General features: G+C 47.9%; 1 protein-coding gene across 14 annotated transcripts in view; it reads right to left on the bottom strand.

The window, feature by feature from the left end:
- LOC118789197 (peripheral plasma membrane protein CASK-like) overlaps nucleotides 1-17,758 on the bottom strand; it is a 136,170-nt gene that overhangs the window by 43,753 nt on the left and 74,659 nt on the right. For all 14 annotated transcript variants that reach the window (XM_036545531.1, XM_036545532.1, XM_036545536.1 and 11 more), the window contains exons 3-5: nucleotides 12,007-12,112; nucleotides 8,845-8,922; nucleotides 5,614-5,686 (exon numbers count right to left, since the gene is read on the bottom strand). In XM_036545531.1, coding sequence (XP_036401424.1) covers nucleotides 5,614-5,686; nucleotides 8,845-8,922; nucleotides 12,007-12,112 — 257 coding nt within the window. The remainder of the gene's footprint in view (nucleotides 1-5,613; nucleotides 5,687-8,844; nucleotides 8,923-12,006; nucleotides 12,113-17,758) is intronic.

The following is a 17,758-nucleotide window of genomic DNA, read 5'->3' on the forward strand; positions in this document are numbered from 1 at the left end:
GGGATGGAGCATTCAGGAGCACGGAGCAGACACGCCAGAATGCGTCTGGAAACGAACTCCGCCTGGCGCGTTAGCGACTTAGCCGTGCTGCTAGCCGGCGTGCAGGTGGCCGAGGACCGGCGACGACTCTGTCCAGCTCAAAATGCTATCCCTGAACCCAGTCATCATCAGCATCTATAAAATCGAAACCCACTCTGCCAGAAACAGAATACTGCCAGAATTTTTTGTAATCCTCTTTCTGTCTGGAACTGCAAATGGAGGATGATCTGTTAACAGCACATCGTTACGGATGTTATTCTGGTTATTCCATCAATAGTAAGCAAAAGCCGTAACGTCTGAAAACACATCTGAAAAATCGCACTGTTTTTCAGCTGCGGATAATAACACAGCGAGGTGAAAACAGCACCGAGGCTGCTGAAAGGAATGACAGGCTAGACTGATTGCTGCAAGCTTCTGCTTCGGACAGGCTTTTGAAGCTGTTTGGCTTTCAAAATAACGGACTGACGTGTTCCGAAACATCGGGCTTTTCACTCGCTAAAAACAACACTTTGCATTGACCGTTTACGGGCCAATTACCACCGTGAATCTGAGCACTTTCTCAATTGTTCTGCCCTATTGGGTGCGCTGACAGACCGATCAGATATATTGCCAGAGAGAGAGAGCCACTGTGTTTTATCCCTTCCAGCGTCATCATTCGAATATTGCCGCGTAAGGCTTGTGTGATGCATTTCCTATTGCATGAGCTCTGGTATTAAATGCCATTGTTCCTTACAATCAAGGCTTCTCTCAGAGGAAGCGTCCAAGCTGTTATCAGCTCCAAGGGCAAGTGCCTGAATCATCACCTCGACAGGGGAAATGACGCAAGGCACTGACTTTCGCTTTACCTTCAAACAAACCCACTACAGATGCAGGTGCCAGGTTTAGGGAAGGAGAAGTCTGTCGTTCTGCTCCTGGTGCCACATGCCATCATGCCACATCCCATCAGAGAAAGATTCTCAACACAATTCCATTAGCTCAGTAAATCAGGGAAAATAAATAGAGTCGTTTTGCATTTGTTACAAACTATGATTACTGGCACTCTGCATAAGGCTGTATAACTATGCAATAGGTCAAGTTCTTAGTTTTACCCTACTTAAGACAATTATCAAGCAAGACAGTGTTTCCTCCTCTAATTGGCCGGGTGAAGCCGATGTCTATTAATGCTGCAGTACCCCTCTACCTCTAAGCACACACATGTACTTTTCTGCCTTCGCTGATACTCTCACATGACTGAAGTCTTCCAATGCTCACACATGGACAGATTCCCACCAAGAAAACAGCGCTCTCTGCACTTCTCTGTGACATTATTTGGCCTTTTGGTTTTGAAACAGGAAGACTGGTATTACCCCCCTCTTCAGAGGTGACGAAGATGGTCAAAGATAAGTGCCAGTAAGCTAAATGCAGTGCTCCGGGCCTAGCTTATTTGCAACAGGAGAGGGCTCAGCTCAAAAGACTGCATGTCGCATTAGTCCGATCATGCACTTTCATTCCGTGACACTTTGAGAGTGGAAAGTGCACTTATGATTTTAAGGTACTGAGCCCTCCATTTTTATTCATGCTCCGAATTAATCAGGGAAAAAAAAACATACTATAAAGGAAAAAAGTATATATTGGATGTGCATATTAAAAAATGTTGAACTTTAACCTTAATAGCACAATACAATACAAATTCAGATTGTTAATAAATATGTCCTTCAGATATAAAGATGTCCCTTTTGATGGCACTACTTTAAGGAAGACTCATTTGCTGCTACACTTAGTAGCAAAGCTGGCTCTGCCATCCATTTTGTAATGCTCCTATCAAACAATCAGCAAAAGAAGCAACATCAGTTTTCACACAGTTAGTGTGTCAAAGAGGAATCGATGACCCTACAGATATTTTATTTAGAATTCGAGCCGATGTGTTTTCAAAAGGGAGAATATGCATTTGAGAAAGATTAGACCTCTGCTTTTATCAGCACTCCACAGAGCAAGACAAAAAAAAAAGAACAATCTTAGTTACATTTCAACCGTGAAACCCTTTCGAAACCTATAGGGGGTAGAGTTTCATACTGCATGGAAGTGTTGCTGATCAGAGTGCATCTTCCTGTGAAGTCATTACTGACCCAGCCACTGACCTTACACTGTGCATCTGGTCTTTATCTGCTATATTCCCTACACAACTTATACTTATACCAAAATAGCATCCTTCCACAGTCAGACCAGTGATAATACTGCATTGTGTCTTGAGCCAATGGCATTTTGGAGCGATTTGCTGCCACCAAAGCTACTGTTCAGCCACTCTATGTTTTCTTGCCACACTAATGCCCGCTCCTCTGGTTGGCACCATGTCTTATCTCCTGCAGCAGAGATGTAATCATCCATGGCCCAGCAGACGGAGGTCACGACTCGCACGGCAGATGCCAGCGGAGATGTGACTGTAAGGGGAACCAATGGGTAGGTGAATGTTTGGGGGGCGGCACCATACCATCCTGGTTTTACACAGGAGATGGAAACCACACCCAGCGCTGCCGTCCTGCTGATGACTGTTCCTTTCTGACGTCCCATTGGCTGAGAATGCCTTTCCTCCCGAGCGGGGGGCGGGGGTTGAACAACGCTGATTCTGACAAACGGCCTTCACGGGGACAGAGCATCTGTCACACGTTGTCCAGTCCCGACCGCGTACAACACCCCCAAATCTCATTACAAATGTTCCCTCTGTCAATACCGTGCAATTACATTAAAAAAACCCTCTTTTTCTCTCTACCATTTTCTCACATGCACCTAATATGAGAGAAAATTGCCATGCAATGTTCCTCTGGAAGGCCTACAGTCTGTAATTGGCATTTTGCTTGACATTATTGTGCCGAATACGGTGTCATTTTGCAGAGGTAATACGTTCTCATAAAATGCTCTCACATTAATTTACAATGGTAATACGCTCCTTTAAAATGTTCCTTCCATACTCAGAGATGAGCCCTCTATGAAGATTAAATACCACAGCGTTTTAATATTTCTGGTTGCTCTGCATGGGGCAGCATGCTCTCCAAGGCCTGGCAAGTTGTCATTTGTTTGCTTTGTTATTTCCTTATAATAATCATATAAAAAGAAACATAATTTCTGTCCTATATTACTGCCCACTCATTGCCCTGTCAATATATCCAGAATTCTTCTTCTTGTTCTGAATCTATAATAGCAGACATTTAGTATATTTTAAGTCACCACCATAAGAGACAATCACTACAGTATACACTACACACTGAACTGCCAGCACTGTATTGTATATAAGTGAAATGCCAATTATTCACATTTCTCAGAGAGTAAGACATGACATATAATAACATATAAGAATATAACATGTCAGCAATCAGGCCTGCAGCAAATACACAAGTAATGGCGATGATATCAGACTGTCTCTTTCCGCAATCTTAAGAGTGTGCTCACAGCAGGCCGTAGGGCTCCCATGATCACAGCGGGACAAACGAATGCATTCCGACTCATCGGGACCCGAATGAGACGCAGCGGCGGCTTCGACCTTCACGCGCGGCGGGAGCCGCACAGATGCGAGCTGTTAAATATTCAGCAATGACAGCGCTCACCACGCGCCCGTCACACGCGACCCTAAAAACCAACGAACTGCCGTCTCCGGACGCGTGAACGTGTGGCTGGTGGTCTGGCGTCTGCTGTCAAAGAGAGTAACACAAAAAAAAAAAAAAAAATTCACGGTGATGCAAGGAAACCGCTCGGCCACGTCTGGGCTTACGCAGACAGGAGAGTGTGGTGGAATGGCCAGATGGTTGATTATCTGGAGGAGAAATTAATAAATCAACATAACATGCGTTAGAGGTTTTCAGTATGACTGGTCATCTGAAGCCACACTACATGAAAACCAATATAAATCAAGCAAACAATGACCGCTGCTGTGTGTTCGCGAGATAATGAGCGGCACGTTCTCACGCTGCTTATCTGGGTTGGGCACAAGTTCGTCGCAAAGCTCACCATAATGCTTAAGGCTTTCTTTGACTCCCGTTCTCCCCTACACGGTTGTTCTGTGTGACGTCATATCTAGTTGACTGTGTCACTTACACTGCGTTCTCAATTTCATTGGATAATTACTGGGATCAATGTTGTTCCCATTTTTTTCATCCTGCAGTCCAAAACAGAATTTGGGCTGCCAATCATTCATTAAGAAGGTGATGGAAACGATTTAGGTGGTCCAATGGTGTGCAGTTTTATAGAAACGTGTGCAGAAACCAGGAGGTACTGTGCCCCTCCAGAGACAAAGATCAACACTAACGCAATTACACCTCATTCTTGCCAATAAAACCCTTACCATTAAACACAGATAGGCAGTAACGCTGCCTTACAGAGATCAAGCACGTCATTAACACAAGTGGAGGTCATACTGAAACACACAGCAAAACAGTGTCTCAATTAAGCGGACTGTACTGAGGATGGGAGAGAAAGAGCAGTACGACCATGAGACGCTGTGAGCTCAGACCACCTGCAGAGAACCGGAAAGCTGACTCCGGTCCCCCAGAGATCCCCGCGACCCCAACAGCGTGACCTCAAGCAGCACAGCACCAGAAGGTGCTGCCGAGAGACCACGCCCGCTAATCACGGCCTCCGAGCCGCACGCTGTCCGACTCTCTCTGCCGCGACTGCGAGGGCCTCCTGTTAAAGCCGTCAATGAAGCGGGATGGGAAACAGAAGGGGTGGGTGGCGGGAGGGGGCTGTCCTCGGGTCCCGGGTGAGGCGCGCTGCCGCTCGGCCTCTGAGAGACAGGAGGGAACATCGTAATTGACGGGGTATAAACGAGCGCCGCCTTTTACACCGAACACCTTGCGGTCGGCGAGCGCCGGGGGGCGGCCTCAATTCAACTCCAAAGCCTTTGGGGGATGGGGGGAGCAGTGGTGTGCAGATCTGAGGCATGCCCAAGGCTAGGTTGTGCACCAGTACAGAACTGATAAGAAAGTTGTAGGAGTTTTTTTTTTTTTTTTTTTGCTTTTCCCTCATCATGCACCACTCTTTCTGGATTGACCAATCGGACATTGCTGGCTGTAATCACAACGTCCAATGGGCTCATGCAGGAATGCGGGGTGAACTGAGTACATCCCTCTGATACAGTGACATGGCAATCGGCAATTATTTTTCATGTTGCAAACTGCACTATAGACAAATGCCTCCTGGAGGATGGGCAGGACTTCAGTGACATCATCTGAGCAGCCTGCTGCCTTCCAATAAGTCATAGTGTCCCACAGAAGCGGGGGGAGGAGCCCCTGCCAACATACCCATTCCTACTCCCAGCAGAACAAAGCCATTTTATTCTGCCACTGTGGGCTCCTGGTCACCGCCAACTGGTGACACGGCTGGGATCAACCCTGGCCCAGTGGCCTTACGGCTTGCACTCAAAGAAAACGCCTTAACCACGGACCTATTCAGGAAACCCACAACAGCTATTTTTAAACTTCAGCAAAATAAAGGCTGCCGAACCTCCGAGGCGATGTTTGTGCCATCTGTACAAGGGAGGGGTGGAGCACTTTGCGAGGTGGTTACCACAGGAAAATCAGAAAAACGTTCACAAAGAACGCCTACCTTGACATCCCGGTGGATGACGTTGTTGTCGTGGCAATAGCGTAGCGCCTCCAGGATCTGTCGCATGTAGTGGCTGAAAAAAGAGAAAGAGGGGTTGGGGAGGGTGCACTGTATGAGTCTGGAGCCCGGGAATGGTGCCAATGGGGCTCATAACACCTCTGTGCTGAGATCATACAAAAATAGCAGGAGCCACAATTCGTAGGTCGACGTGGAATCATGTATTAAGACTAAAACTTACATAAAACCAAGCCTTCTTGGGTACCTGCTACCATCTGGGCTGCACTGCCCTATTCCACCCACATCTCGTAATGACTGAGGAGCATGAGTCAACCCACTATCTCGTTTCTTTGTTTTAATCATATTGTAATGAATATACAAAGCCTGAAAAAATCCCCTAAGATACAGACATAACAAAAAGCAGCGTGGTGTAGTAGTAATGAGCAGGGCGTCTGACACAAAGGTTGCCAGTTCAATTCCAGGGAGGGAAACTGCCATTGTACCTTTGAGCAAGGATGCATTGGCCGCTATGTCGAAGTATGTGGCCACTATGATAAGCATGTCTAAGCTGAGAAAACAATGTAACAAAAACAAAGGGAGGTTGACACCTGATTATAGATAATGTGCATATGTGCATTAACTTATTTTTAATATCATTTAATTAATATCTGGTGCAGTATAGTATGTAATTGTGAATTTTAACAACAGTAGTGATCCTCACAGTTTTGCTTCCCGATTCCGTAAACTGTGATATTAAACTAAGCACTGAACGGTGCAGATTGCAATAAACTGCTATCCGAGGTGCCTGCTCAAAATGCGGGGGGAAAAGAAGGTGAAGAATGAGAGAATCATAAAACCCTCCTGATTAATCTTTTAATACAGGGAGAAGTAGGAGAATAAAGATTGCGGTGTGAGGCACACCGGGGACTTGTATCTGCAGTAAAACATTACCCTTCACCTGCGTGATAACAGCTTCATTATCTTTAATCGGGCTGATATATTCCCTGAACCGCAGCAAAGTGGGCTTTGTCAGAGCGCGGGGCTGTCTCCCTGCGTCGGAGGGAAGGGCTCGGAATCGCCGTGCGACCGACGGCCGGAGCGGCATCAGTAAAACACGCATCGGCTACAACAGACCTAAACGCGAACTGGAGCGGCTAAGACCCCGCGAGGACATGAGGGAATGCCGCCCTGTCATTCCAGAGAGGGGTTTAATTTCCCTTCCTGTTTTTGGGCCATTTCCGGTCCTTGCACTCTTCGGTCGAGCCCAAGAGCCGCTCTGTGACCCAGGAGGAGGAAAAAAATAGTCATTTTGTTTACATTATTAAACAGCACCGTGGAATTTGAATATATAATTTGCTAAATTTTGTCTGGAATTATTTCAACTTCCTCCTTCGCTCGGTTAATGAATTATGAGGACAAAGCTTTTCACAAAAATGAGCAACAACATGGCATCTCCTAGTATGTCCTATCTGTAGTAGGACTGAGAAGTTGTTACAGTGTATGCGACACACAAAGCACAAACGTCAAAAATACTTTTACACTGTGCAGTGCACATTCATGTACATTCACAGCAGCCTTTATTCGAAGTCCTTTGAGGCTCCACTTTTTATCGAGCGGCCCTAAATTATTTGCGCCTAGCTGTATGACTGCAAATACCCAACAGACACACAGTGCCTACCTGAGTAAGTTACCTGCACAGTAGTCACACAGCACCTACCTGTGTAATTACAGTATAATTACATAACATCTGCACGTACCAAAGTGTACCTACAATGTAATTATAAAGGTATGTACTACATACAGTAATTACTGTGTAAGATAACATCATACTTATAATAATTAAACCTGTTTGTGGCTGTAATTAAACATTTGTTAGGCTAAAATTTAAGCGCAAGATTTTTTTTTTACTAAATGTCACGTGCAATTAGCATTCAATTGTCTTATAAGACTGACACAGATTTTTAAATTGCCTGTAATTGTTGTAATGTGAATCCTACGACTGACAACACAGTGTCTTGACTTCCCCCTGTGCCAAAACAACAGATAACTGGGCAGTGTGCTTCTCTCATCCATGATCAAAACATTTTGAGGATGATGCAGACTTCAGAATGCATATTATAAAATCCTCACAAGCACTGACTAATGCCTCAGAACTGCTGCAGCTATGTCTGGTCTGAACTAGATCAAATGCCCAAATGCAGCAAGTTGATCAATAAGGAACTGAAACTGATCGCTATTTTTTGTTTGACAAGCTTTGTGCAGTAGCTAACAATGTTCGTCACGTCACTGGAAGCCTTCACCTTGCCCGACAAGCAAGCTTGTTTCCGCCGAGTGCTTTCAGGTTGTCTGGTGTGACCTTTTCACCTGTGATGTGCCGGCGCGCTGCAAAGCTGGAGTTGACATCGATGTGACACTTTCATGAGATATACTGTTTGAAAGTGTTGTGACATCTGCTCCTCAGGCGGTACAATTAGCCACTGTGCTACACGGCTGCAGTTTTCAAGCAGGCGAAATATGAAAGGTTGTTTTATTTCTGCCTGCATTTTTGTATGCATATAGAATTTTTAAAACGCAACAGGCAACTCTCTGTCTCATTGCCTCTGTGACAAAACTGTGAAACAGTAACTGTCAAACGTGCCTACTAAACCTGAATTTATCAAGTGGAAACTGCACAGCAGCTGGCAACCTGAGGTAAATTTTGTAACCTGGGAGAGACCCCAGGGTAGTGACAGCTTTTGTACCAGACCCTCTGCTTTTGTATCAGACCCTGATGACACTAAACAGCCCTTTCCCCCACCGACTGACACCATGTGACTTTATTAAAGTAAATCACTGGAACCAACACGAGTTCAAAGCAAACGGCATAATACAAAATATATTTAAAAAGCACAATGAAACTGTTCCCACGCCATATAAAGGCCCATAAGACACATTTTAAACAGTGATGAAGGAACGGACAAAAAAGAGGAGCGCTCTTTGTCAGCCAATCAAAACTACACTATAGACTGTCTTGACAACATCTAGACGACTTGAATGACTAGATGCATGCATGCCATTATAATAGTTTCTTCCCTTTGAGTACGAAGGTTGAAAATGGAGACATTTGCGAAAAAAGCTAAAAACCAGTAAGGTGATCTACATATGCCTTCAGACAACCTCAGAAAAGTATGATCAGCTTTTTTTTCCGATTGTACTGTGCCATTTCAAACCTGAAATATGACCAAGTGACCTTACCTGGCTACTGCTTCACTGTAGACGAAGCCAGCGTCCGCCCTCTTCACAATCTCGAAGCACAGGTCTGCTCCGTCCATGCTGCGAGGGGCGATAGAGGGGAGAGTTCAGGGTGAGGGAGACTTTGAGCGGCCAGAGCCTCGTTCTCCCGCCCTTACACACCCTTGCTCCCGGGCAGAGAAGAAAAACGGTCACGGTGTCGGTGAGGGGTCTCAGTGAGGGGTCTCACGCAGGTGACCTGCGAGCAGAGCTGCTGAGAGAGGCAGAGTCTCTGGGGCTTCAGAAGCTCTGATCAGCCCTCAGAAGCACACTCAGCCGTGCCTAGCGGGAGCCTGGCTCAGGGAGGATCCTCCTTTCGCCCCCATTGAGCAGTGCTGATCTGAGCTGTGCTCTCCGCTCCTGCCAGATTTCACAGAGCTGCACACTCTTTTGTTATTTAAGGAATCTGTGAAAAATGCAGCTGTCCGAATGGCTGCAGCATCTTAATTTGAGTAAAATAGCTTTGGTTGTGTAGGTGGTTCTACTACTATCAGCCATAATTTTAGTGAGCCAGCTTTGGTTATGTAGGTGGTTGTAACACTACTAGCTATAATTTTAGTATGACAGCTTTGATTGGGTAAATGGTTGGAGCACTATTAGCCGTAAATTACAGCTGTTGAGATATTCACTACTGTAAATAAGAATCTCTGTAAGACGCCCTATGGGTGTTCATGAGCACTGACCATTGTAGGAAATAAGGGTGCTGCCTTTCTGATGGCTGTAACACATTTCACTGGCTGCACCACACATGCTATTCATTTACCTGCTGTTAACTGTGTACTGTCTAAGCCTAGACCTGCCGCACAAATAAACAAACACAGAAATAACCACTCTGGCACATCTTAGCTGCTATGTTCACCTCTCAAAGTCCACTAAAAAAGGAACATCCGCAGGGTAAAACTCCTATGCTACGTCGTACGCCGGCTTTATGCCTCGGCAGTGTAAAAGAGTGCAGAGGAGGCTGGGCCAGCGTTCACATTCTCAGCAGGTTTGCCCCTGCAGAGCTGGACAGAGCTGGGCTATACTGCCCCTGCACTGCAACACAGCAGACCGAAGAGAACGGCGAGCACCGCTCCGTCCACTGCGAATGCCTGTTCTCGTAACGCAAATTAAAGAGAATAAAAAGGAGAACATGTTCCCTCTGAGAGGCAGACGCCTGGCCTTCACGTCTCAGAAGTCTCTCGTCTCACATCTCGACATTTAGATCTGCGAGCGAACGGGGCCAGAAAACAAGCGGGCGCTGGAGCACAGCAAAGAACGTTCCGGACCGCGGCCAAAAGGACACCTGCTGAGACGCGCGGCCCCCTGAGCCAATTTGGCTGGAGGGAGAGGAGCTGCTGACGCCGAGCATTAAGGGACACGCGTCGGCCGAGCGTGCGAGATTGTTGGTGGCCGGTTTCTTCAGATCAGCAGCAGAGAAAAGGTGCGGGGTAGTTTGGTAAGGCGCGCCTTATGATGTGACCACGCCCTACACACTCCTCCGTGCCAGCTTCAACATGGCTGCGCTTGTCACGATCTGATTGGCCCGATTCTAACCGGAGCGGGGTGTTACCATGTGGCTGCTCCACAACTGCAGCCTTTCTCCTTCTGTTTTCTGCAAATTTCCCAGAATGCCCCTCCTACTTAATCCCAAGTGCCACTTACTGTGGCTCTTCTGCGCGCACCGCAACAGAAGCACGGGCCCCGGGGGAGACGGACAGGCTCTTGTAATTGAAGAGGATTGGTACGTACAGTACATCAAAGGCTGTTATTTCCCCCGACTGCGGGCTCTCTCCGGCTGCTGAGGCACCTCTGACTCAGCCACACAAATCCACCTGCCAGCTCCACTTCATCTCCCCTGCGCTCATCTCCCGACATCGCTGGGATGAGAGGGGGCAGGTACGAGGGGGCAGCCTGCGGGAGCGGAAGCTCGTGATTGGCTCAGATGAAATTCCCCCGATCCTATCAGAGCTGCCTGAACGGGCTGTAATGCGGTTAGCGCGGGACGCTCCTCGGCCGGGGGTCACGACCCCTGCTGCCGCTCAGGGTCCCCGGGCTCAGATTATCGCATCCGTTTCCTCACCTCTGACGCGCGCAATTACAGCTGTTCCACGCCGCGGGCCGATCAAACACCCTCCCCAGCGCAGCAAGTGCGAAAACAAAGGGGGGGATGCTGTGACAGGAGGCGAGAAGATTACACTCTCTGCTGTAAAAACAGGCTTTTTGGACTGAAGACACAATGATTCAGCGTCATCATCATCATTTTCAGAAATGTCCAAAATTACACATCAGCAGAGGAACAGTGAATTCTGCTGCCACTCTCCTCTTTACCTTCACTCACACGCACAGGCATGAACACACACACACACACACGGACACACACACACACACTGACACACACACACACACACACACACACACACACACACACACAAACACAGCCACTTTTTTTGCATGTTGCTTTGATAAATTTCAATACCCATGCAATTTACAATTCAAAGACCATATTCAGCTCTTTCTTTTTATTTCCATTTCCTGAACTTTGCTCCCACGCTTGGCAAGGATGTATCTTTTGAAATGTTTTTGCTTTAACTTACACTGCCCTGTGGTGAAGACAAGCTAATGCTACATAAAGCTACAATGTGTGCTGTATCAAAGCCAACTGAATAAAAAGAGGACACCTCATCTTCTACTGCCCCCTCGCTTCAACTGTGATTTAATCAGACACAATGGCCTCCTTCATGAATGAGATCACTTCTTCACAAGACACTCAGCAGACCTGCTAAAGAGCAGGTGCCATGACATATACATGTGTCATGTTTTATAGCCAAGAACAATTGCTATATAACGATAAAACGTTAAACAATGCTCTTTCTTGTCTATTATACTAGCCAATACATACGAAGGTCATGATTTTTTTTTTCTGGTGTTGTTTACAAATGTGATTCAGTGCAACTTTCCAAAAGCTTGGTTTAAAAAGGTGATGTAAAAGAAAAAAAGATCAAATTCAGAAAAGATCTACACATCAATGTCTTTTAGCATAACTTTGTGGAGACTCCAGAGATTCCATCTTTTTCCAGGTCTGCAGATTGGAGTTTGGTGGGAAGGACCACCGCTACTCCACAGTGAGGCGGAGGAGACACTCACAACTCGAAGACCATGTAGAGCATTCCATCCGAGCTGTACGTCTCCAGCAGCTCGACGATGTGCGGGTGTTTGAGCATGTGGCAGATGCTGGCTTCCCTCTTCAGATCTGTGGAGAGACGGAGGAGAGAGAGGGGGAGAGAGAGGAGGAGATAGAGGTTGAGTTTTAACATCATGTCACATTGCAATAACCTTGGCTGAGGAGACAGTTCATTCTGGAAAAAAAAAGCTACAACAACAAAAAAAAAAAACAACAAAACCTCTACACCCTCATCCCTTCAAAACGAAAAGCCCACGAAAAGAGAGAAACAGACAGAGAGAGCAGGACAGAGGGAGACAGGTGAGAGACAGAGGTGTGGGAAAAGGTGTAACATGACCAGAGAGGTCCAGGAAATGACAGCTGTAGCCAACAACAAGACACAGAACTGCTGGCTGGGGCTGGAATCACCAAGGCAAGTACATAAAAGGATTCAAGGATCTCTACAACAACATCATAGCCATTATTACCAATCGGCATGAAAACGATTACAGTACATGAACCAACTATTATTAATACATCAGCATACAGTAACATATAAAGAACTTTATAGCAATAGCCATACTTGGTGCATTCCTACCCTGACCCCCTAGTAAACCCTGCTCAAGAGTTCCATAAGGAACTTAGCTCTGAGGCTATTCGGCTAAAAGCTTTATTTTCCCCATTAAAGCATTACACATGCTTGGAGAGCTTGGTTTTATCACGGCGTGCTTATCAGTCAGCTCCCTGCTGTTTCTGGCAGCTGAGTGATTCATGACCAGGCGGGTGTGAGATACAGTGGAGCTGCTCGGGAATATGAATGGAGCGAGAGGCCTCTGAAAACGCCTCCTCCCGGGAGCGTGCCGCTTTGATGCGCCAGGCAGCGTCCCAGAGCGCAGCGAGCCTCCCGCGCACCGACACACTCCTGGGGGAGGGGGGGAGGGGGGGGGGGGAGGAGGGGGGAGGGCGTGACTCTAATGCTGAGTCGCCATGGAGATTACAGTGCCACTCTGAGTAAAACTCCTTGACACAGGGGTAGCTGGGGGTAAGGGTTAGGGTTGGGATTAGGGATAGGGATAGGGTTAGGAATAGGCTGGAGCTGGAGTTAGGGTTCAGTTTGTGGGGGGGGGTTAGGGATAGAGTTAGAGTGATGGTTAGGGTTAGGTTTGGAGTTGTGATTGATGTTGGGAGGGTTAGGGATAGGGATGGAGTTAGGGTGAGGATTAGGATTTGGGTTGGAGTTAGGGTGAGGGTTGGGGGAGCTGGTGGTTAGGGTTAGGATTGGGTTTAGGGTTGAGGTTGGGAGGGTTAGGGTTAGGGCTGGAGTTAGGGTGAGGGTTGGGGGGGTTAGGGTTAGGATTGGGATTCAGGTTGGAGTTAGGGTGAAAGTTGGGGGGGTTGGTGGTTAGGGTTAGGATTGGGTTTAGGGTTGGGGTTGGGAGGGTTAGGGTTAGGGCTGGAGTTAGGGTGAGGGTTGGGGGGGGTTAGGGTTAGGATTGGGATTCAGGTTGGAGTTAGGGTGAAAGTTGGGGGGCTGGTGGTTAAGGTTAGGATTGGGGTTAGGGTTGAGGGGGGCGGTGGCTGAGAAGAATGCAGGAGACTTGTAGAAATGAAACAGTCCCTTTCGTGTGTTTGAGCCAACCTCGTGCAGACAGGGCTCGTATTGCTGAAACTGTCTTCTCAATACAGATAATCTGTGTGCTGCGGCTCCCTGTGCTGCAGAACGACACCTGTCTCTAAGCTCCTGCAAACCGAGTCGACTGTGATCATGACCGGTATTGAAAAGAGCAGGCATGTAACCGGGCTGTTCATGACCAGGTCCGGCACGATCCAGCACAATCCGGCGTGGTGCAGCTCACGGGTCCTCCCCCCTCCCCCCTGGCCCCCTGCAGTGTCCACACGCCAGCGGGGCCGCGCTCAGTCACTTCGATTAGCCCGGCGCTGAGCTGAGCCGACACCGCGGGCGGGAGAGGCACGCGGCCTCGTCCACTGGGGGAGACGGAGTCACGGCCGTTTCGGCGGCCCATCCGCAGGAGCGGAGGCTGCTGAGTGAGAGGCCTCGGCACAATGGCAGCGGCGGGAGTCTGTGTGACCGGTAAGGCTCAGTGCCAAACCGCCATTCCATACTAACTGCGGACATGCCTATCTATTCACAGCACTGGGTTTACACCAACACGGCGACAATGAAGAGGAAGAGGCCTTACCAGCCGGCATAACTGAGGCAGGGTATTAACCTACACAGAGAGCGCGCACATTGCTCAGCTACAACAAGAATAAAGCAGTTCTCCCACTCACATATGCCACAACCCATTTTATATGCAGTTCAAATGAGCTGTGTAAGCACAAGTCATTTATTTTAATCATGTCGGGATTCAACAAACTAAAAACATTCTTATTTGGTGGCTTTCTATAAAGTCTAAACCCTCTCTTGCTTCTAACACACTCATAATTAAACCACATGCCTCCGACAGTGCTACGCCGAGAGCCTCCAGTGCGCTCGAGAGGCTGGCCAGCGTGGGGGTCCTTCAGCTCGGCCTCCGCCGATGCGCGACACGCATGCAGATGAAAAGGAAAGCTCTGACACACGCGCACAGAGCGGACGGGCCAGGCTGCCGTGTGAACACTTCATATGAAAGGGAAAACGCCGCTTCCTCACAGCACAGATTTGTCGGCGGCTCGCTGGGCACTTGTCACAGAGACAGCAGTGACACAAAGAGATTCAGCGGCGGTGTCATCGGCGCGCGGACAGGCATTCGCGTGGGATAAGCGGTACAGGAAATGGCAGCCAGCCCCAGGGTGCACCTGTATGTATGCTAACGGCAGAGGGACGCTCTGAATCCTGGCATATATACTCAGCAGTCTGACTCATCCTCCCACTCATTCTTTTTGTCATACAAAATCAGACAGCTCGCATAAAAAAAATATTGAGAATACATTTCAGAGAATATATATTTTAGTTCAATTAATATAATGAAAATGTATTGTTCTTTTGGTATATTACAATATATTCCTGCTTTGCATTAATGTATCTCAATATGATATTGCAATATATTTTTGGTCTGAACAACAATGTCACAACACATTTCATTTTAATACGGGCAACAGCAACTGCTTCAACATTTACCTCCTCACATACTGCATGTTACGAACTACAGACTCCATTTTACACTTAACGCAATCCATGTAATATTCCTCTTGCTATCGTACTGTAAACATTACAGTCATTAACAGTCATTATACAAGTGATAATGTAATAACTCCGAATGATGTAATAACTTCATAATGTAACACACCTTGCATTTATAATGTAATGAAACCGGATCATTTATTGCACTGAAAAGTTATTACATCATCAAGAATTATTACATCATTGGTTGTGCAAAGTAATTCACTGGCTGCTGCTTCCTATATATGCGCGCTCACGTGCAGGTGCACGCACACACACACACACACACACACACACACACACACACACACACTTGCGAGTGTGAAGAGCGTACCTGTCAGATAAGCTGTCAGTCACGGGAGAGCGGTTTCCTTCACACAGATAAGACTTCCATGACCGACATGTAAGCAATAAGGCAATTACAACCCGCGGCTCAACCGACTGACGGCGCCGCGGAGAGACAATTACCCCGGCCATCTCTTCAGCTGCCTTTCACACATGTAATTAACAGCGCTGGCATTCGAGAGGCGCTGCGCCACTCTGAAAACTGCATGAACTGACTCAAAAACAATTGATTAGCAAAGCAGATGTGCTTTGTGAATCTGTTTAAATCAAAAATGGGTAAATCTTATTAGAGCGTGTGCGGTATAAAAAGCCGCACCGAATACATAAACGAGGTTATTCCTGGTGTTGCTTGGGCGGCCTGGGCAGCTCGGAGGCCATCTTATGGGCTTATTTGTAACCCCCCGACTTTCCCTCGTTGAGGACGCATTACCATAAGAGAGCTGCGGCTGGAAATATCTGTTACGGCTGATCAATATTAACGGCCTTCAGCTCGTCCTGTGCTCCTGAACATGCTTCCTCCCAGAGATCACAGCTGGATGGGGGGGGGATGGGGGTGGCCTCGGCGCAGGGACGCTTTAAAGCGAGGGTTCAGATAATGTTAACAATATCAATATCAATCCCAGAGAAGGACTGTTTCATCGGCTTTGGGGAGAAATCATGGCGAGATCTAGAGGCTCTGTGCGGATTTCAAGCTGAAAGGCCGTCGACTCTGAGCGCTCTATTCGAAGGCGCATTCAGAGACCTCAGAGAAATGGGACAGAAATGATTTCGCTCAGATCGGTGGGCTTTTACCACTAAGCGCACAATATATACACACAAGTGGCCAATGCTGAAAAAATAGCTTTCAGCTATTCTGGCCTAAAAGGCCAAAAAGGTCAAAATGTAGTCAAACTACGCATATATACACACAGAGACGTACAAATACATCCAAACCTGTTTGATTTAGATTCCTGTCAGAATCTGGATTTCACACACTTTATTGATTGTGCTCCTCGGCAGTGTCCAGAATGGCAGTGAGTCAGTATTCTACTCCACTCCGAGGCAGCAGGCCTTTCGGCGGTGCGGGGCGCATTAACACACTGTCTTTTAGAGGGGTGAGGGGAAGGCCGGCCTGGAAGTGTTTACTCTGTGAGCCTATTGCTCTGAATGCTAAACACCGACACTTCAGTCTCACTGTCTCGAAGGATCCGAGGTGTCAAAGCCGCCGCGTGCATCCTGTGTTATTCCGCAGCCCGGCACTAGGGGGAGCCTGCCAGCGCGGCTTGCGGACGTTTAGGGATCACCAAGACAGGGTGACAGAGAGATTTAAAGCGTGGCTTTTTGCGGTCTCTAGTTTTTCAAACCACAAATACTAGGCTCTGTCTGATGAAAAGTTGTCCATCAAAGGCAAGCATTAGGACTGTGACAACATAACTGGAAGGCATAAATGCAAATGTCTCGTCCTCTCGCCTCGCTGAGTCAGAGCGTGATTACTGGGCGGGGGAAAAGCACGGCCTCCCGCCTTCCCCGTGTCGTTCTTCTTCCGACGGGAGACGGAAGCCAGCCTCCACTTCCCGCAGCCCCGGCTTTCCGACCGCCTCTCAACAGCTGTGACCTAGTTGGCAAACACTGGATGTTAAGATTAGCAGAGATACACCTCAGGCGCTTTCTGAATCAAAGGAAGTCACCGTGCGAACTGCGGAGGGAGGGGCCGGGGGGAGGGCCGAGCAGACACATGCACGCATGCGCACGCCCAGGGAGGAGAGGCGTCCCGTGTGCCTGCAACACCCCACCCCCCCCCCCCGAACGCGCCGGCATGAATTATTCAGCAGGTTCTAACGTCCTGACCACCCTGGACTGGATGAGACGCAGAACGCAGAGACTTGGCCCGGAAACCCACAGACAGAAGGCCGCTCTCAAGCGTAAGGGCGACGCGTTGTTTCAGAAGCCGCTGAGCTGCGGAGTCTCGGGCTGACGGTCAGCTGCTCCGAAGCTCGCCTCCAAAATCCAGCTCCGGATTCGGGGCGGAACTCGAGCGACCGCCGCCTCCGGGCTGATGAGACCATGTGACTGTGGTACAGTCATGTGACAGATTTCAGCACACAGCAAGATGCTTTGTGTGCTTCATTTGGCAAACAGTACTAGTTCTGCAGTGTTCCAATATGAACCTCAAAATCACAGTTTAATTAGCTGTTTATCAGTCACAGTGGCTTAGTGCTGCTGGCTCATGGTGAGCAACATCCAGATGG

This window comes from Megalops cyprinoides, chromosome 14 (genome assembly GCF_013368585.1).
Source record: "Megalops cyprinoides isolate fMegCyp1 chromosome 14, fMegCyp1.pri, whole genome shotgun sequence".
Classification (NCBI taxonomy): Eukaryota; Metazoa; Chordata; class Actinopteri; order Elopiformes; family Megalopidae; genus Megalops; species Megalops cyprinoides.